The sequence below is a fragment of the Neolamprologus brichardi genome, chromosome 7 (assembly GCF_056152115.1).
Source record: "Neolamprologus brichardi isolate AB-2024 chromosome 7, ASM5615211v1, whole genome shotgun sequence".
Taxonomy (NCBI): Eukaryota; Metazoa; Chordata; class Actinopteri; order Cichliformes; family Cichlidae; genus Neolamprologus; species Neolamprologus brichardi.
In genome coordinates this window covers 27,099,626-27,121,253 of record NC_142110.1, presented here as the reverse complement: position 1 = coordinate 27,121,253, position 21,628 = coordinate 27,099,626, and the positions used below count along the sequence as shown (strand labels likewise).

Genomic DNA, 21,628 nt, shown 5'->3' with positions numbered 1-21,628 from the left:
TTTCTAAATATTTAGTTTGTCTTTATTCACTATATATATATATATATATATATATATATATATATATATATATATATATATATATATATATATATATATATATATATATATTTATTTTAGGGGTGCAACGATACTCGTATCGATATTGAACCGTTCGATACAGTGCTTTCGGTTCGGTACGCATATGTATCGAACAATACAAAATTTTTAATTTATTTTATCAACTTTCCTTCTGACGGCGCTGTCTGTGTTGAGCGCTCAGTGGATCTGCGCTCTACAGTGCAGCCTAGGCGGAGTAGTCGAACGCAGATTCACTGAGCGCAGGGCAAGCTAGTGAGACAGCTCTCCTTGCAACATGTGCAGTTAGCTCGTTAACGTGTTGACGGCGTCCAGCCCCACGCACGGGAAGATCTGCGGTAGCTCGTTAACGGAGATTTGCCGTGTTGTGGCATTAATGTCATTTCAGATTAATGCTGACAGCACTAGTGGGAACACAACGAATATGACTGCACATTTACTCCAACATCATCCTAGTGCAAAGACAAGTGGAGGCAGACAAAAACAACAAGCACGCATGCTACAAACTTTACCCGAGTCATTTAGACAGCCGTTAGCACATGATTCTCCTTATGGGGACCTGATATGTTTAATATGCTGCTGAGAATATAGCCCAGAAGAAGCGTATAGTATAGCTTTTATTTTGGAAAGAGCTATTTCTCTGTAATAAACTCTCTTTTCCAAAGATGAGTGATTTCTCGATCAGATAGATTTATTTTATCATTTTGTTGTTTCAGCAACATTAAACTTAAAAACTGTACTTTTGAGTTAAAATATATATTTATAATTTTAATAAATGACAAATTAAAAAGGCATGAACATCTTTTTGTATCGAAAAAATATCGAACCGTGACACCAAAGTATCGAACCAAACCGAACCGTGAATTTTGTGTATCATTGCACCCCTAATATATATATATATATAGATAGATAGATAGATAGATAGATAGATATATGTACATATATATGGTCAGTTTTGTAAGCAATGCATTGAACTGATAGAGGAGAATTGTTAGTTCAGTGCGTTTCACACTTCAGTACATTATTATTATTGAAAAGATCAAAAGAAAACATAAAGGGGTACAATTCTTTTTTAAATCCTATTTAATTAAGAAAAAAAACTTAAATGAAAGGTCACTGATTCCAGATTTTTATATATTTATAGTTTTAAGGAGAGAACAGGAGAACAATCTCAAGCTGCTGTATCTCCCTCTATCCTATAATTCTCTCTGTTTCCTAGCTTACTTCCCTCTCAGCTCCTTCTTCTGGTGAAATTATAATGTAACCCCTACCTTGGCCTTCTGGTCTTTTGTCTAGTGGTAACCTGACATGTGTGCCTCTTTTGGGATAAAGGGCAGGGGGCGGAGCCTTTTGGACTTCACACCTGGTCACAAATACACAAAGCATTCATTTTCCACTGTCTAGTTTTCCTTTGTTTCACTTCATTGTCGTGAGTGGGTCAGTTTATTTATGGCTGATTTCTTTTCCCAAATATAATTTTAGTACACTTTTTCATTAATACCATTATTATATTTAGTTTCTATTGTAGATTTCCAGAATCCCACAGCGTAAGGGTTTTTGTTATTTTATATCTCTTTGTTTTCCACTACTGTTAATAACTATGTGGTGGAAACTGAATCATCAGAATTTTATAAACTTTTTTTTTTGTTATATCTCATCACTATATAAGCTAAAACTTGAATGCTGCATTCACAACTGAGGAGCGTCCTAAAAAATGTTAGCTAACGTCTACTAACTAAACGTTACCTCAGCAATGGAGATTTAAGTATGATTTTGGATGGTGCCTGTTAGATGTTGCGGCTAACAACATTTAATGTAAATATGATTGCTTGAAATGTTAGCTAAGCAATGGAAAATAAGATCTGTAAAAATTACATATAAGTTGCTTTATATTTTTATCTTTATCTTTACCAGCCAAGCATCTAATTTACTTATTATGACAATTATTACATTTGTTGTTTTTGTTGTCATTGTCAAGACTACTCAAAGAAGCCCCTACTATTAATTAAAACTTCAATCTTCATGCAGAAGTGGAAAGAAGGAAAATAAAAGGAACACATACGTGCAGAGAAAGCTCTTGAAGCATGTAGTTATGTCAACCAGGCTTTCATCAAATCAGCAAAGATGCGCAAGAAAGAAGATTAGACAACAACTTGGCAGAAACATAACAACATAGTCGTTCCTCATCTTGCAGGTTTGTCAGAGAATCTCAGAGCTTCAGCCACACCTAAAAAAGGGTTGATCCCAAGGATAAAACGTCCTTCCCCAGACCTTTTTAACTGGAGAAACCAGCAACTCCATAAATGCATGGCACAGTATAGAAGAGCCACCTTGACATGACAAGATGCAGTTGTACATCTGTGCTATATAAGTCAATCTTTCAAGGATGCCAATGTTCACATTTTGGACTGACAGAGGAGTAAATAAGCCCATCTAGTTCACTATGAACAACCATCATTGAACAGAAGTGGTGGCTTACAACACCAGCTGTCAGCCACCTACGTTACAGTCTTGAGATCCTTTCTCAGGTACCTAAACCCCCACTCACATCTTACATCAGGTGACCTCAATAGCTACCATGGCGGGTGGGGCAAGGTCACACAGTGTTTTCACTTGAAACCTCTCGTGGTAATCACCCAGGCCTTTTTTTGACACCTTGGCTCATGTGATGATGCACATGAGTAATAGTGGGTCAGTGACAACCTCCTAAGGGACAACCCCCACTAGGGTTTAAATACCTGGGACTCTCTAACGTTTGGTTTTACAACTGTAGAAGCCTCTTGCATGAGAGGTGAAACATCTTCAAAATACGTAACGTCCAGTCACCTTCTTTTCAAACTCCTTAGACTTCAATCTTAAATAATCAGAACGGATTAATGGCTGATGTACCACAGGCCCTTAAGGCGGCAGTGCATCTGGAAAGTATTAAAAGGGCTTCACTTGTTCCACATTTTGTCAAGTCACAGCTATATAGTTCAAAAAAGCTTACACAACTAGCCTCATTCATCTATTCACACAAGCACTTTCTTCTTTGCCATACACGACATCCACCTGGAAAAAAATTAAATGAACCCAAGGCATGAAATGGAACTGATATCATTGTGAAGTTACTTAATAATTTACTGCCCCATTACCCTGATAACAAAAGGCACCTCCTCCCTCTTCTCTCTTTAGACTTATACCTGCACCGATCAGTACCTGTACAGGTACATATCTTTATTTTAAAATGTTTTTAGTTGCTGTCAAATATTGATAAGTTAACAGACATCCATTATCTAGATGCAGAGAGGATTACTAGTGTTTAGGTAAAACTAAAGAAACAGTAAAGGAGATTGAGAGAGCAGAACAGGACAACAGTGACGAACTACTTGTATGTGCATTTTCCCTTTTTCTCTGTCTATCCTTTCTATTGCTTAACACGAGAGAATCTCTAATCTTGTTGGCTGGAACTGTGCCGACATCTGTAATCTGTCATGGTGCTTTGTCGCCTCGCCAGAACAAAAGAAAAAGAGGTGAATGACTGTGAAAAGCCTTAAGGGGAGGAGAGGGTAAGGGAAAATTGATGTCTCAAGTGACACCAGGGGCATTTACATGTAGCCAGTGACACACATACACACTCTTAAATGTTGTACCTCATACAGGACAACTGTACTTTGCACACTTTGAACCTGTCCATATATCTGTGGTTGTGTGGCAAATGTGCATAGGTGTATAGAAACCTGACTGTTTTTCTTTCATATGTTAAGAAATAGATATTTTTTAATGTGTATCTGCTCATTAGATTGTTTTATGAGAGGCCCAGACTTGACTAGGTCACAGGCTGACCAGAAACTGCATGTTTTTGCAGAACATGAGGAGCAGACAGACCTTAGAAAGGGGAAGTTATTGCAAGCTGCACAGGAAGTTTTAGTGCACAGGCATATTAATAAATCAGACACAGAAAGGAGGAACTGAGTAGAAGGAGTTTTGTTTGTAATGAAACTGTGTGTGACGTGTGTGACGTCTGAAGTACCGAAATAACACCATATAAGACACGTGTTGAGCTTGTAATGTTAGAGATCCTGCAACTGGCGTTGGGCCTGTGCAGGGGTCTCTCTCTTCCGGAAGATGATTGAATAAAAATAAATATAAATATAAATTTTAATACACTATGAGTCGGGTTTTCTCTGTTCTATCATGGGGACAAAAGAATTGGGGTTTAATACATACCTAAGTCCAGACTTTATGACCAACCTGAATATTATGCTTTTGGTCTATTATGAGTCTAAGCAGTTTTGACCCACCAAGGCATACTGGTACCAAATGGCACTTTAATAGATATAAGATATCTAAAGGTGCCGTTTGATATCTGGGACTAAGTTAACGTGACTTGTCATGGCATCAAGCCAATTCACGCCAATGTATGCAGCACTGATTGGCCTTAATATGTGTTGTTATCAACAGATATTGTTATTCACCTCAAGAGAATGTATGTTCAAGTTCAAAGCAATGTTGCTCCTGGTTTTAACATTTCAACCTGCTTGTGCTGCACATAATATCAGTGCTAGTAAATGAACTGACCACCACACGTGCAGTAAATCCAGGCCTTGTCATGAGATCTTCAACTCACTACCTCCAGTGGAATTTCACTTGTAAAGTTAGGAACAGCACAGCGGCACGGTGGTTAGCACTGTTGCCGCACAGCAAGAAGGTCCTGAGTTCAATTACACCATCAGACCGGGGTCTTTCTGTGTGGAGTTTGCATGTTCTCCCCGTGTTTGCGTGGGTTCCCTCCGGGTACTCCGGCTTCCTCCCACCGTCCAAAGACATGCAGCTTGTGGGGATAGGTTAATTGATTAATCCAAATTGCCCATAGGTGTGAATGTGAGTGTGAATGGTTGTCTGTCTCTGTGAGTTAGCCCTATGACAGACTGGCGACCTGTCAAGGGTCAGTGTTAGGAAGGTTACTTCCATTACAGATTACAGAATACATGGCCCAAAATGTATTCTGTAACGTATTCCGTTACGTTACTCAATGACAGTAACGTATTCTGAATACTTTGGATTACTTAATATATTATCATGCTGTTTACAACTACATGAATGTACTATTGCTGTGATTTATTACTGTTACTGAAGGTCCGCGGCTCCAAACCGTAGTAAAGGGATCTCTGGCTAATACGGTGGGTTCTGTGTCGGCTCGTAGCCGAAAACTAGCTTTACTTTGTTGTCTGGGTCAACTTTGCTAGCAAGAGACAGAGAGAGGTGTTGAAAGGCTGCTCCAACGGAACTTATTGTTTCGGAGGAAAACACGAACACGGTGTACAGTCGAGTCTTAATAGCTTACTTACAACTGGGCTCGTCAGGCGCTCTTCTTGGCTGCAGTGGTTATTATTATATTTACATGCTTCCAGCTCCCGTTTCTGCTCGATGACAACTCGTACTTTTCCTTTTTCTCCCTCCCTCGCTCACAGACACATAATGTGTATGGCAGTCCATTCTCCCTGCAGCACGGACTACACTGCCCATGATGCTGCATTCTTTAGAGCTACACCGGTAGCATTCTGCCTATTAGCTTAGCACAACAACAACAACAAAAAAGGCGCTCTCTCACCCAGAGAGAGAGCGTCACCCTGTAACCATGGCAACCGTAACGTTGCCGCCTGGAACAACAGAACATACCTGTCAAACAAAACCTAAACAGTCCTGACCCGCCACAATATGAAACAGGGAAGTACCGCCGTGTAATCCATTTATTTCAACAAAGTAACTGTATTCTAAATACCACCTTTTTAAACGGTAACTGTAACGGAATACAGTTACTCATATTTTGTATTTTAAATACGTAACGGCGGTACATGTATTCCGTTACTCCCCAACACTGTCCAGGGTGTACCCCGCCTCTCGCCCTATGACAGCTGGGACAGGCTCCAGCACCCCCCGCGACCCTGAAAAGGATAAGTGGAAGCGAATGGATGGATGGAAGTTAGGAACATTTTTTGACTGTAGGGTTTCTCTTCTGCTAAATGGACTGGTTTTATATGGTGTTTCTCTACTATACCTGAGGACTCAAAGGCTTTATACAATTTGCTTCATTCATCTAGTCACACCCATTAATACAAGCACCTTTTTCTGTGTAACATTCACACATTCATAAAGCACTTGTCTATATCTGGCATGCAGACTGGAGTAGATGACCTGCTCAACCTTCTGATATGCAGCCACACCATCAATAGGATTGCTAGATTATTATTGCTATCTTGATAATATGGGTCAATCCATATAAAACTGTAAACGACCAGAAACATCAAAGGGAACAAATGCACTGAAAGAGGATAGGGAGAATACTAAAGCTACTTAACAACACAGGCAAATTAGGGGAAGTGAATGCACTGGGGAACAACAAAGGAGCAAGTAATCAGGGAAATGATACAAGGGGAAGTCAAACTGAACTCAAGGCACAAATAACTATCAAAATAAAGCAGAAAATAAAACATGGTAAGTAAAAAATGTTTTTTTCCTGAAATAAATGAACTTAATACAGGAGAACTGATAAACTATGAATCACCAGAAGACATTCAAAATAAAAAAATATTACAGCATCAGTTAGAAGCATAAGTGACAAGTTAATACTGTTCAGTATGCATCCACTATAGCATGTGCCTTGCAAAAGTTATGAATCTGAAAGTCGTAAGCAATTTTTGGGACCATAGAAAAGATGTTTTTGAGACTGAGATTGGAGATCACTGCTATTGTTCACAGTCTTAGGATGATAAGAAGAACTTAACCCTGTCAGAGAAGAATTTCTGTAGTTTTCTCTGGTCCCCTCCCCAATCAGACCAGGAGTGACATGTTTAGCCGCATGTTCTCCTTAAATTGCTGGCTGTCTGAGTGGTGTCCCAGAAACGATGTGGGCTTCATAGATAATTGGCAAACCTTCTGGAGGAAACCTGGTCTTGTTAGGAGAGATGGCATCCATCCCACTTTGGATGGAGCAGCTCTCATTTCTAGAAATATCGACAAATTTATTAAACCCCTCAAAACATGACTATCCAGAGTTGGGACCAGGAAGCAGAGTTGCAGTCTTACACGCCTCTCTGCAGCTTCTCTCCTCCTGCTACCCCCCCAAAAACCCATCTCCATAGAGACTGTGTCTGCTTCCAAAAAGACAAAAAACAAACTGAAAACCAGCAACAAACAACTTAAACATTTACAAAGAAAGAATAATACAGTATCCACATCTGAACCAAAGAGTAAAACAGTGAAATGTGGATTATTAAATATTAGGTCTCTCTCCTCCAAGTCTCTGTTAGTACATGACTTAATAATTGATCAACAAATTGATTTACTCTGCCTTACAGAAACCTGGTTGCAGCAGGATGATTATGTTAGTTTAAATGAATCAACACCCCCGAGTCATTCTAACTACCAGAAATCTCGAAGCACAGGTCGAGGGGGTGGTGTGGCAGCAATTTTTCACACCAGTCTATTAATTAATGAAAGACCAAGACAGACTTTTAATTCATTTGAAAGCCTGATGCTTAACATTGTCCACCCCAGCTGTGAAACTCAGAAACCAGTCTTACTTGTTATCATCTATCGTCCACCTGGGCCTTACACAGAGTTTCTGTCTGATTTCTCAGACTTTATATCTAATTTAGTTCTGAGCTCAGATAAAATAATTATTGTGGGTGATTTTAACATCCATGTTGATGCTAAAAATGACAGCCTCAACATGGCATTTAATCTGTTGTTAGACTCAATTGGTTTCTCTCAAAATGTAAAAGAACCCACCCACCACTTTAATCACACTCTAGATCTTGTTTTAACATATGGCATAGAAACTGAACATTTAACAGTGTTTCCTGAAAACCCTCTCCTGTCTGATCATTTCTTGATAACATTTACATTTACAATAATTGATTACGCAGCAGTGGAGAGTGGACTTTATCAAAGTAGATGTCTTTCTGAAAGCGCTGTAACTAAGTTTAAGAATATAATCCAGCCACTGTTATCATCGTCAATGCCCTGTACCAACACAGAGCAGAGCAGCTATCTGAACGCTACCCCAACAGAGGTCGATTATCTTGTTAATAATTTCACCTCCTCACTACGTACGACTCTGGATACTGTAGCTCCAGTGAAAACTAAGGTCTCTAATCAGAAGTACCTGACCCCGTGGTATAATTCTCAAACACGTACCCTAAAGCAGATGACTCGTAATCTGGAGAGGAAATGGCGTGTCACAAATTTAGAGGATCATCATTTAGCCTGGAGAAATAGTTTGTTGCTTTATAAGAAAGCCCTCCGCAAAGCCAGAACAGCTTACTACTCATCACTGATTGAAGAAAATAAGAACAACCCCAGGTTTCTCTTCAGCACTGTAGCCAGGCTGACAAAAAGTCAGAGCTCTTTTGAGCCAACCATCCCTTTAACGTTAACTAGTGATGACTTCATGAACTTCTTCACAAATAAAATTTTTATCATTAGAGAAAAAATTACCAATAATCATCCCACAGATGTAATATTATCTACAGCTACTCTTAGTTCCATTGATGTTAAGTTAGACTCTTTCTTTCCAATCGATCTTTTTGAGTTAACTTCAATAATTACTTCCTCCAAACCATCAACGTGTCTTTTAGACCCCATTCCTACAAAACTGCTCAAAGAAGTCCTGCCATTGATTAATTCTTCGATCTTATATATGATCAACCTATCTCTAATAATCGGCTATGTACCACAGGCCTTCAAGGTGGCTGCAGTTAAACCTTTACTCAAAAAGCCATCTCTGGACCCAGCAGTCTTAGCTAATTATAGGCCAATCTCCAACCTTCCTTTCATATCAAAAATCCTTGAAAGAGTAGTTGTCAAACAGCTAACAGATCATCTGCAGAGGAATGGTTTATTTGAAGAGTTTCAGTCAGGTTTCAGAGTTCATCACAGCACAGAAACAGCTTTAGTGAAGGTTACAAATGATCTTCTTATGGCCTCTGACAGTGGACTCATCTCTGTGCTTGTCCTTCTTGACCTTAGTGCAGCATTCGATACTGTTGACCATAATATCCTATTAGAGCGATTAGAACATGCTGTAGGTATTACAGGTATTGCACTGCAGTGGTTTGTATCATATCTATCTAATAGACTCCAATTTGTGCATGTAAATGGAGAGTCCTCTTCACACACTGAGGTTAATTATGGAGTTCCACAGGGTTCAGTGCTAGGACCAATTCTGTTTACATTATACATGCTTCCCCTAGGCAGCATCATTAGAAGACATAGCATACATTTTCACTGCTATGCAGATGACACCCAGCTCTATCTGTCCATGAAGCCAGATAACACACACCAATTAGTTAAACTGCAGGAATGTCTTAAAGACATAAAGACTTGGATGGCCACTAACTTTCTGCTTCTTAACTCAGATAAAACTGAGGTCATTGTACTCGGCGCTGAAAAGCTTAGAAATATGGTATCTAACCAGATTCTTACTCTGGATGGCATTACCTTGGCCTCCAGTAACACTGTGAGGAACCTTGGAGTCATTTTTGACCAGGATATGTCCTTCAACGCACATATTAAACAAATATGTAAGACTGCGTTCTTCCATTTGCGCAACATCTCTAAAATTAGAAATATCCTGTCTCAGAGTGACGCTGAAAAACTAGTTCATGCATTTATTACTTCCAGGCTGGACTACTGCAATTCATTATTATCAGGATGTCCAAAAAACTCACTGAAAAGCCTTCAGTTAATCCAAAATGCTGCAGCAAGAGTACTGACAGGGACTAGAAAGAGAGAGCATATTTCTCCTGTTTTGGCTTCCCTTCATTGGCTTCCTGTTAAATCCAGAATTGAATTCAAAATCCTGCTCCTCACATACAAGGTCTTAAATAATCAGGCCCCATCTTATCTTAATGACCTTGTAGTACCATATCACCCTATTAGAGCACTTCGCTCCCGCTCTGCAGGCCTACTTGTTGTTCCTAGAGTATTTAAAAGTAGAATGGGAGGGAGAGCCTTCAGTTTTCAGGCCCCTCTTCTGTGGAACCAGCTTCCAGTTTGGATTCGGGAGACAGACACTATCTCTACTTTTAAGATTAGGCTTAAAACTTTCCTTTTTGCTAAAGCATATAGTTAGGGCTGGACCAGGTGACCCTGAATCCTCCCTTAGTTATGCTGCAATAGATGTAGGCTGCCGGGGGATTCCCATGATGCATTGAGTTTTTCCTTTCCAGTCACCTTTCTCACTCACTATGTGTTAACAGACCTCTCTGTATTGAATCGTATCTGTTATTAATCTCTGTCTCTCTTCCACAGCATGTCTTTTATCCTGTCTTCCTTCTCTCACCCCAACCGGTCGCAGCAGATGGCCGCCCCTCCCTGAGCCTGGTTCTGCCGGAGGTTTCTTCCTGTTAAAAGGGAGTTTTTCCTTCCCACTGTCGCCAAAGTGCTTGCTCATAGGGGGTCATATGATTGTTGGGCTTTTCTCTGTATCTATGAAGCGCCTTGAGGCGACATTTGTTGTGATTTGGCGCTATATAAATAAAATTGAATTGAATTTCAAATATTCTTAAACAAGGCTCTGAATTTCAAAGTATCAAAAATGAGTTTATTAGGAAAAAATATTATCAAGAAAGAATCACAGCTAAAGAATGAACCTGGTATCAAAATGTAGTTAAAAAGGAGAACTTCAAGTGATTTAACTTATTTTAATAAGTCAACTACCCAGATGTTGTTATGATTCCTGCCACCTCCACCTCTCCAGTAGGGACGATGTAGGGTCATAAAATGGGACTGTGCATCAGAGAGCCAATGCTAAAAGACACATCAAAGGTAAAGGTGGGGATGCAGGTGATATCTGACAAAACTGCATTTCTGAACTGAAATCAACAAATACCACAGAAACAGTTGCAAAATAGTTTTGAAATATATTTGCATCAACATGGGCATGACCTCAAAGTGTCTGCTTGTACACATCAGAGACGATACTCATTTGAGTATCATCTTTTACACTTACCTCCCCAGTCACTCTAGTGCCTTATGAGAATTATGACAGGGTTGTCAGTCAGTGGGCTTGGGTAACTTCTTCAGGATGATTATAACACTCCATTCTCTTCTTTTCATCACACACAACAGTCCCCCTGCAGCCATGTGACCCCACTTTAACCTCTTGTGTCTGCAGGTTTTCTTCTTCAGTAGTCGGTCTGAATTACAGCTAATCGTCTCTGACTGACCCCAGTCTGTCATTCTCTGATAGACCTTTGAAACAACTGCTGAGACAGTTTTTACCAGAAGACATTCAACTTACCAGAGAGGTCACATTATCTTCTTCTAAGAGTTACTGTCAAAGTTGAGAAGCTACAATAATCTAATGACTGCTTGATTTTTTTTCTCTCTTTGGAAAATCACTTGAACAATTAATTTGTCATTTAAGTAGTTGCCAACTAATTTACTGTCAGGCAACTATTTGACAAATAAGTTAATTATGTTAGCTTTGCTGCTTGGGTGTCTGTGTGGGCGAGTGTGTTGAAAAACAGGGATGTATGCTTCATTTGCATGGACCGATGCAGACAAATCACTAAATTGTAATGTCAGGCATAACCTTGGAAGCCTTCACAACTTTGCATATTTTAAAATTATTTGAGAGAACAGTGTGACCTTGTCTGGACTTTGCCCATATTGAGGCTCTTGAAACTTTGTGATATGATTTGATGACTTTTATGCTGTCTTTGATGAAATATTACAATTATAAATATTGAGTCCATATCCAACCTGCCTGTTGACTTTAAGTGAGGCCAGAAGGTTTCTAGTTTTCTTGTGCAGCACAGAAAACAGAATGACAAGTCTCCTCTTGGGCCTAATGCACGTCAGCTCAGAAAACATGGCTGTGAAAGATGTCAAGGCAATTACTATTGGCATTACAGGTGTAATATCTCCGGACAGCATGTCCAGGGCAGGATTTTTTTTTCCTTTTTATCATAGAAGCAGCAGGTAACGTTTCCTGAGCAAAAACAATTGTTAGGCTTTGCTTGTAATTGTTGCGGAGAAAATTATTTTAGTAAATCATACACTTTTTATTCACTTCAGAACATATTTATCCTTATAATATTTTAATTTGCACCCTGTAATTTTAACTGAATGTTTGCCATTTAAATTTAATGTCCACCAATGAAGAGTACAAGCAAGAGTTTCCAGAGCATCTGCATTTGTCCACTGTGTCAGCCGATCATTTGGAAAGGCACAGACGTATAGAAGTTTTAAATGTGAGAGAAAGACTTCTTAGCTAATGTCAACAGCAGCACAGATTTGTATTACTGAATACTTGACAATCTAAATGTATTATTCCTGGAACTTCAGTAAGCTGTATTAGCCATTAGTAGTCAGAGTATCCAGGAGAACAGTGGGATGCATGTAGTAGTGCTATTTATTAAGTTAATTAAGGGTTCAGTCGGGTTCAAGTCTGTGCTCTGTCGGGGCCACTCAAGAACATTCACAGAGTGGTTCAGAACCCACTCCTTTATTATCTTGGCTGTGTGTTTAGAATTGTTGACTTGTTGGAAAATGGTCTACAGACAGTAACTTGGTCTCCATGGCTTGGTTTGTCCTCCGACATGCACTGTCAGCTATGAACTTTACATTGCCCGATGTCCTATATGATATATAAGTGCCTATCCAAGTCATGTCCAGTCAACTGAATTTACTACAGGTGGAATTCCAGTAAAATTGTAAAAACATCTGACAGATGATCAGTGGAAACGGGTATTGTGTTTAGAATTTTGAGGTGGAAAGAAAATGAATTTAATCCATTACAAGAAAAAGACTGTAAGGTGACAAAATGTGGAACAATCGAAGTGGATGCACTGTGGATCCAAAGTGACCAAACAATCAAAAGATCAGTGCATCAAGGTTTATTCACTAAGAGTATTAGCTTGCATTGCTATTTGTTTTCACACTGACAATAGTGTTTGGATGTGTGTTCCACCTCGCTGCATTAAACACTCTACATTTCAGAATGTGTGAAGACCTCATCATGCACAACCAGCTGAGTATCTGCAGATTGCAATCTACCATTATTTTTTGAGTTATTCACATTTAATGCCAGTTATGTCTCGTTTCAACTTTGTGCTAAAAATACTTTTTGTAACATTGTTTGACATTGTATTTTCATGCTCTACCATCCATGAGTTGCCCTCAGGCCTGCCTTTGTCCTGTGTCCTGCAGAAACCAAGGATGGATCTGGCTGACACTTACACTAGTTTTGTACGACAGAACCAGGACATTCTGCACCGTGGTGTCAGTGATGAGCTCTACATTGAGACCGTATTTGATGTAAGTGCAAGTACTGTTTCCAGTTTGCCTGAAATTATGTTCATATTCCTACTTTATTGTTATACATAACTTTCTTTGTTAATCTGTAATTCTGTGTGCAAAAACCTAAAATAGCAAATTGGTCACGTGTAAAGAAATTCTTTTAAAAATTCATTTTATTGTTGTGTTTTTTTTGTTAGTTTTTCTTTCTTTTTCTTTTTCTTTTTCTTTTTTTTTTACCAGGATCAGGACAAATCCCCTTATTTTTTCTTCATTTAAAATCAAAATGCTCTTCTGAAAGAGTATGCTAAATGATGCAACAGTCATAGATCTATTTGCATGTGATGTCAAAATTATGTAAAAACATTTAAACTCTAAATGTAAGTTAATCACTGCCTTTCTGTTTTGGGGACATAGTAAGTTAGGTCTAACATTCTCCTCACTATTTCACAGCCAACAGTTGTTTCAGCAGGAATGCTAACGCTTCAAGCAAATCAGCAATATGAAAGTGCATTTGTTCTCAATCAAAAAAACACCACTCCAAGCCAACTTGACATTTACAAATTTGTTTAAATTGCATATATAGCACAAAATCATACTGAAAGCAATTTCGACAAACTTTACATTGTAAGGTCAATATCCAATAATATTCTCCAAAATTGAGCCCATTCCCTTTGGGCAAGCACTTTGTCATATTTTAAGGTTTTAAAGGCTTTGTGTGCCATTCAGCTCTTTGCACATATGTTTCTGTTTCATGTCTCTGTCTCTGTTCTTTGAGCACATGCTTTACCTCTGCTGTTTTGCCTGTCTCTTAACTTTCTGTAGGTTCCTGAAGAAAAACAGGGTCAAGAGAGATGAATTTGTATCTAAAAAAAATCTATTTTTTATTTCTTTCAACAATTTCACTTGTGGGATCAATAAAGTATCTATCTTTCTATCAGCAGGAAATGCTTTTATTCTCTGTTCAGCTGTCACTAAATTGCTGATTTGAATCTACTCTCAGACTTTGTTTATAGAATCGGTTTTTTAATTCCTTTATGCACCTACAGTTGTAGAGCTAGACATTTTTTTATATAGGTGGAGTACTTTTTTTCCATGGCAAATTGCAGAAGGCTGAATAATACATTTTTCAAGTCAGTACTTTTGGAAATAAAACCTTATGCTCTTGAGTGTAGAAATTTTTGATGTAACATTTCCACTGGTTAAAAAATGTAGAACTGTTTCTACTTTTTTTTTCTCTTTTTATTGTTGACAAAGCTCAGAGATGGAGAGCCAGAGGGAAAATATTTTATGAAAATGGCAGCAGGATGCATTTCCAGTTCTATTTGTAAATGAAGAGTCTCCTAACACACTCCATAATTGTTGTATGAAATGTACAAAAAAGACAGAATTTTAATCTTTGACACCCGGGGCCCCCTTGGGCCACCGCGTGTTTCTATATGGCGCCACTTACCTGATTAATTTCTTTCATTAACATGATTACTGGGAAATGGTGCCTGCTTCCAGTATCTCCAGCTTGTTTCGGTCTGTTGTTGTTCTTGTGGGTGTGATGTTCATGTTCACCCAAGCTCACACCAGTGGACGTAAAGCTGCTTTCAGGAGCTGTGTTGTGCTCTGATGGTTAAACCTTCTTCAAAATCAGTGTTGTGGTTAAGAATTCAGAATTGAACTTCAAAACCTGCAAACAGTTGATACTCTGCTCTACCACCTGTGGCACACAGAAGTGCTCGCTTAATCACCAGTACCACCGAGAAAACATCTTATTCGTTTTAAGTTCTGTCAGCATCCAAACAGAAGTCCCAGAAAAATGAGGCAGCTTTGTGTACATGTCATTGTGGTTTGCAGGTACACAGTAAGTAAAACTGGAAGCTCAGTAACAGGCAGCATAAGCTAATCATTTCAGTTTGTTTGATAAAGATGCACACAAGTCTGCAGCAACGTACAAGCTTAGAATTAAAGCCTTAGCTTTCAGAAAAAAACTTTTATATTTTGACATTTGTTCTCCAATACTCTTTGACTATTTGTACCATTTATGACACGTTTATTATAATAACAATTTTTCCCCTGGTGATATAAAATTAATATGTGATGTATTTCATTTTACCAGTGGCAGGAGCTGCAGCTTTCAAATTCTTTGAGCAAAAGACATGTGCATTAATGTATCCTCAATGTAAAGATGTAAATTTGGCTAGTTCCAAAAAAGGAAGAAAAAGTGCATGTATGTGTATATATATATATATATATATATATATATATATATATATATACGCACACGCAAACACACACACACACACACATACACACACACACGTAAACAAAACAGGCCTCAGTACCGAGCCTTGTGAGGCAATGTAATAAATGTGTTACTTCTGATTTTCTAAATGTAAATGCATCTTTGTAGAGAAAAAAATGGAAAGCAGTTTTTGTTTGTTTGTTTGTTTGTTTTAAATAATGCCTCACTAACCTGACTGTGACTAAACAGGAACGTACTCATTAGAAATACTTGTAACTGCTGTGAATCCAATTTGACCACTAATTCTGTGGTTCTCAAAACATTTTATGCTCATCTTTCAAGTCAGTTTGTGGTTGATATTTTCTGTGCTTTATGTTGTTATGTAAAATGTTTAATTACAGACAAAAAATAGATTTAATATGCACACATAAAGACATGCAAACCAAAAACTGAAAATAATTTTGAATAGCATCTGATCTGTTCATAGGAATCTTATATATACAGTAAATGCTTATAAAATCTCTACAAACAGAGCTCACAGTCAGGTGTTTGCACACACTGATTCTCCTCTTTCGAAGCAGCAGCAGGTTGCTTAGTTTCGAAAACACTGACTGCTTCTGTTGACCTGTTTATCACTTAGAAAACATCAAGAGCTTTTGGCTTGCTCTGCTGGAGCCAAAAACACTTTCACATACCCAGCTATCCATCCGCCTAATCATCCCTCTATCCCACGCTGTCCGTTTTCATAACCTACCGCCCCCACTTGGATTTAGATTTTTAAGAATATTTTAGCAGAAAGTTGTCAAACACGCCTCAGCTCGCCATCATTAGTTAACGCGGCAACTCAGACATGGCGGTTCAGACCTTCATACACATTAGCGGCACGAAGCTGAGCGATGGATTTCTGCCACCCACCGCCTCCTCCGAGAGTTCAGAGTGTTGTGACTGAGGCTCGATCTGCACTGGACTGAATTTTGTGTGTGTGTGCGCGCGTTCGTGTTTGAAAAAGGGAGGTCGAGGAGAGTAAGTCTAATAGAGCTCAGAAGCACCCAGTCATGCGCCAAGAAGGAGGTGACAGCGGGGCCTTGAGGTTTCTCCACTCAGCCCTTCAACATGTATCTCACATACACACACATATATGTGCGCACATACATTTTGTGTGTAAACAAAGAACCAAATCCTTTGTTCGACAGCAGCATCAGACCTCCTACCAGCAGCAATATGGGTATGCGATTTCCGTGTTTATATAGAGCTTTGTGAGTCAAAAGCACATTTATTTACATTTGCCACACCTTTTAAACAAAAGCTTTGTCAACACTGATGGATTTAAAGAAGAGGAAGAAAAAGGCTATGAAAGCAAAGAACACCAAAATGAAAAGATGGGGAATCAACATGAACTGTAAACACACTTAAGAGTTTTTTTCCCCTTTTGCTTGTGCATGCAAACATCTGTCTTTTTGTGTACAAGTGCTCATCAGGGAGCATCTGTGTGCATCACACACACACACACACACGCACAGTTCTCTGTTCTTGACTTTAGGAGGGAACAACTGACAAACCAAGGACAAACCTGGATACAGTTAAAAAAAATACTTATCTCAGAACAAGTTTAATTCAGCCTCAGATTTATCCTTCAAAACAAAATTAGATGTTTGAGATTCTTTCTCTTCCCCTTATTTCTGTTATTAGTTTCAGTTCAGAAAGAAAACAAAATATTAGATCATTTAATTCTTATGTGAGAAAACATAACATATATTTGTTAAGGAAAAAAGCAGATCTCAACAATTGAAACAAAAAATAGACCCAGAAATAAAACATCTCTGGCATTTTATATACAGGAGTATACAACTTTATAACCGAGGAACATTTATTGTGCAAAAGCGTGAATATATCTCAAATGTTCAAATCGTTTCGGCACCAGAGAAGCATACCCCCATTTCTTCACATAATTTTTACAAGACCAATGCATACCTACTCGTTCCCCCATCCTTCCTGTGCTTATTCCCTCCATCTGTTTTCACTCTTATCCTCTAATCATCTCAATTAAGGACCTTCTTCATTCTCAATTTCCATGATGGTTAGTGCGGTTTGCAAGGAAACCAGCAGGCAGCTGATTACTCACTCTGGAAACTCGCCTCCCAGACACTCAAATATATGTTTCCTTGAATGGAGGAGGAGCAGAAAATCAGAGGGTGTCATGCAGTAATTTGAACATCCTCAAGCATTTGTTAATAATGATGGCTGGTTAGGATACTATGTGAACTGCAGCATTAAAAAAAGATTGTGAAGGAAAAGGAGGAAGAGAAAAATAATAGAGGGATAGAGGATGTGTAAAAAGTATGAAAATTTTAGGAATCACATAGGAACTGTCAGAGACGGCATAAGGACACAAGCAGACGCACATAAATGAGGTGATGCAAACTAAACTGAAGAATGATGTGCTACAATTTAGGTTAAAAAAAACATATGCTTGCAACATTTTTTTTTATTTAATTAGTCCAGAATAATAGAGGAAAAAACCAGCGTAAATAGTCTGAGGTGTAGAGAATAAGCCAACATGAATTGCAAATTATTGCAAATGCATTTAGCTGTGAGGCAAAGCAGCCACACATCAGTGGTGTGCAGATGTGTGTTAACATGTTAGCAGTCACCAGCAGCACGCGGTGACTTTTACAGAAAGGCAGTCAGCACATATAAAACTGTATTTTTGGAAAATTGTGCATAAAGTTTAAGAAATTAATTCAATTAATCAATTTAAAATAAATAAATGTTTAAGGTCGATTCTGGTTTAAATACTTTATTTCTGTTTAATGTTCAACATCATATTCTATAAATCACACGTTTGTACCACAAATCTATGAAAGAAATCTGATGTTCACGAGCTCAGAAACACGGGCCTTTTTATATATTATATTGTATATTAGTAACAAAAAATCAGTTGAATTAAAAGGCTTGAGCAGTGTGTGACATAGTTAACTATTAATATCTACAGGGAGAATTATGAATGACAAATTCATCTCCTCATGCTAATTTGTGTCCATGGGGTCTCCTTTGTCAGAAGTTTGATTCTAGTTATTAACTCGATGCTGTAAAATCGGGGTAGAGTCGGTCATGACAGCTTGGATGGCAGCAGCAGTCACGGAAACACTTGCCTCTGTTTGGGAAGCGCGGATACAGTAGTGATTCTGAGAGGAGGCCCACAGTTTATTTTCCAAAACCAGGACTGGCCTGTTTCAAACTGACAGCGAAAAATGTTTTGCAGTAAACTGGACTAATCAACAGAAGAACCTCAGGCACCGTTACACTTTTCTGGTAAGTTAAATGTGTTTTTGGAAACTAATCATTAATTAATGTGCTACAGCTAATTAGCTGAGACCGTTGTCGGCTGTTGGGGAAAGCCATGTTCAGTTATTGGATTTGTGCAAACAGTTGCATGTTTCTCTCTCCACATCTGTAAGAACAGTGACACCAGATTTGTTTTTTAAGTGTGGACTTCAGCAACCCGTTATTAATGGTGGATTTAATGCAGTTTTAACAGAAGATGAATTACTGAGAGAATGTAAGATATTCTCACTGCATTCAGCGTTCAGCCTGTAATATCAGTTCTTGCTGATATCCCAGTTTGTCAAAAACTGGTCAAAAACACAGCTGATGTCAGCAAAATAAAAGAGACAGGATTGCATGGGCTCAAATTGTGGCCATAAATATTTTGTGTTTGTAAATCAGAATGCGTAGTTGTGAACTGAGTTTTGTAACGTTGTAAACCAAAATATCAGAAAAATTTATGCTCAGTAAAGCACCCCTCCGACAGCCAAACCCATGTGTTCTCTGATTGGCTTGTTAAATTTGGTCAATGTCATGTCAATCACAATCAGCTGAAAGGAAGAAAAATTGGGTCAAAATTCATACTGTGAGTTCAAACTCACACACAGCCGGGGAACTTGAGTGCAGAGTTTCACACATAGTTTTTGCTTTGTATCTGTAACCAGACCTTAACAAAAAAAGGTGTCTTGTCTAAATAATTTTTTACAAACACAAATCTTTTTTACAGACACAAATTCTCATCTATAGATGCACAAACATAAAATTTTCAGGTATTTTGGTTTACAAGGTTACAAAACTTACACAACTCTCACAACAACGCATTTGATTTACAACTACAAAATATTTATGACCACAATTTGAGCCCATACGATTGAAATAACCAAATCTAACATTTATGTGCTAATGCCAAATGGTAGCATTTGGTATGTTAAATCCAAATTTGTTTAATTTTTCCATTAATGAAATTTTTAGCACCGACTCTTCGCATTTATCTATGTATTTGATACAGAGTTTGTTTTAAGTACTCTGGTTAAAACGCGATCTGAATTATTCTTATTGAGGTTCTAATTTGAGTTCACCAAGTTCACCACTGCAGCAGCACGACCGAAACTGACTGGAAACCTGCGACATCATCTTTGTCGATCTCAATTTAAAAAGTACCAGCGAGTCAAAGGTAAAATATTATATTGTATAATTAATATATTGTATTGTTCTACTGTTATGCTGATGTCAGCACATCAATAGAACAATTAAACTGAAGAAATGTAAGGGAAGATTCCGAGATGCGTCAAAACAGGAAAGGTTTCAGCTTTAAGGGATAAACTTTAGAGTTGACAGTTTGTGATTATTCATTTCTCTTTGTGATTACAGGACTTGCACACTTGGATTCAGACCTCTACCCCACCTTGTGACAACAGAGAAATCATCCTATATTCCCACTCTTAATGCTGCATACGTATTTAATATTAGAGTACATTTTAAATTGATCCAAATTTAAATGATGAAAAAGTATAAAGACTAAATTACCTTATTGTGCAATGTGACGTGAAAGACAGACATCCATGTAACTATAAAGAAGCATAAAAAATAACTCAGTTTAGTGTTTAGGAAAGCTGCTCATCTCGCCAAATTACAAGGCAACTATTGTTGTAATTAGGTGCTGTCTAAGTATAATTGAACTGAATGTAGTAAGCTGCATGAAGAGGGCACGACATTTTCTCTGACAGCATTAAATAAAACCTGATTAAAGATAAAAGGTCTTCAGTTGTATTTTCAACTGAAAACTTTAATCTGTAATTCTTTCATTCTGTGTTTTGCTAATAGTGTATTATTTCCCATGAGTTTGTGAGTCTTATGTTAAAATCTAAAAATGACAACATTTAATTTCTATTTGCAGTAACTCTGGGCCTCAGTGTAAGCGTGCAGCTGATTTCATCTGTCCTAAATATGATAACAGAAACTAAGGAGTGCTGAATCATTCAAACATATAGACTAGGAGTGTAACACAGGTGTGTAGCATCACTAACTAGCTAGCAACAAGCCTGTAGCAAAGTGTGTATGCTTTTTATCTAACTTTCGGCCCTCTCTCAATGGTGAGACCAAAAAAATCATTTGCTTGAGCTGCCAGTTAAGGTGGTTGAGACATCCATGACATGTTGCCTCCTGGGGACTCCCAGGAGGCAACATAGTTATCGATGAAGTGGCTCAGGGATGGAGGAGAACCCTAGGCAGGCCCTCGACCTACTGGAGAAATCTCGGTTACCTCAGTAATGCCTTGGGTACCCCCTTGGAAGAGCTGGAGCTGGGGGTTGGAGGTTCGGAGGTCTGAGCATCTTTGCCTAGCTTGCTACCCACATGACCATTCTTCCAGAAGCACTTGTAAGGTCAGAAAGTGATATTGCACAAAAAGGCCTGACTGTGCTCTAATTTATCCCAAAGGTATTGTCCAAAAGTGGTGTTCAGGCCAGTCAAGTTTTCGCACGTTAAACTCACTCATCCATGGTCTTTACAACATTGTTTTGTGAACTGGTGCGCAGTCGTGTTAGAACAGATGGAGGCCATCCAAACTGTTCCCACAAAGTTGGAAACATGAAATTGTCAAAAAGTTCTTGGTATGTTGAATCCTTAAGAGTTCATTTCACTGGAACTAAAGTGCCGAGCCCGACTCCCGATTATTAGTTGTTTCAAAACCTTCACAAGTTTTAA

The 21,628-nt window shown here is 38.4% G+C and overlaps 1 protein-coding gene across 2 annotated transcripts in view; it reads left to right on the top strand.

Annotated features, from left to right (window-relative positions):
- cadps2 (Ca++-dependent secretion activator 2) overlaps positions 1-21,628 on the top strand; it is a 145,933-nt gene that overhangs the window by 120,147 nt on the left and 4,158 nt on the right. For both annotated transcript variants that reach the window (XM_035913406.2, XM_006782231.3), the window contains exon 25: positions 13,279-13,386. In XM_035913406.2, the coding sequence (XP_035769299.2) occupies positions 13,279-13,386 (108 nt within the window). The remainder of the gene's footprint in view (positions 1-13,278; positions 13,387-21,628) is intronic.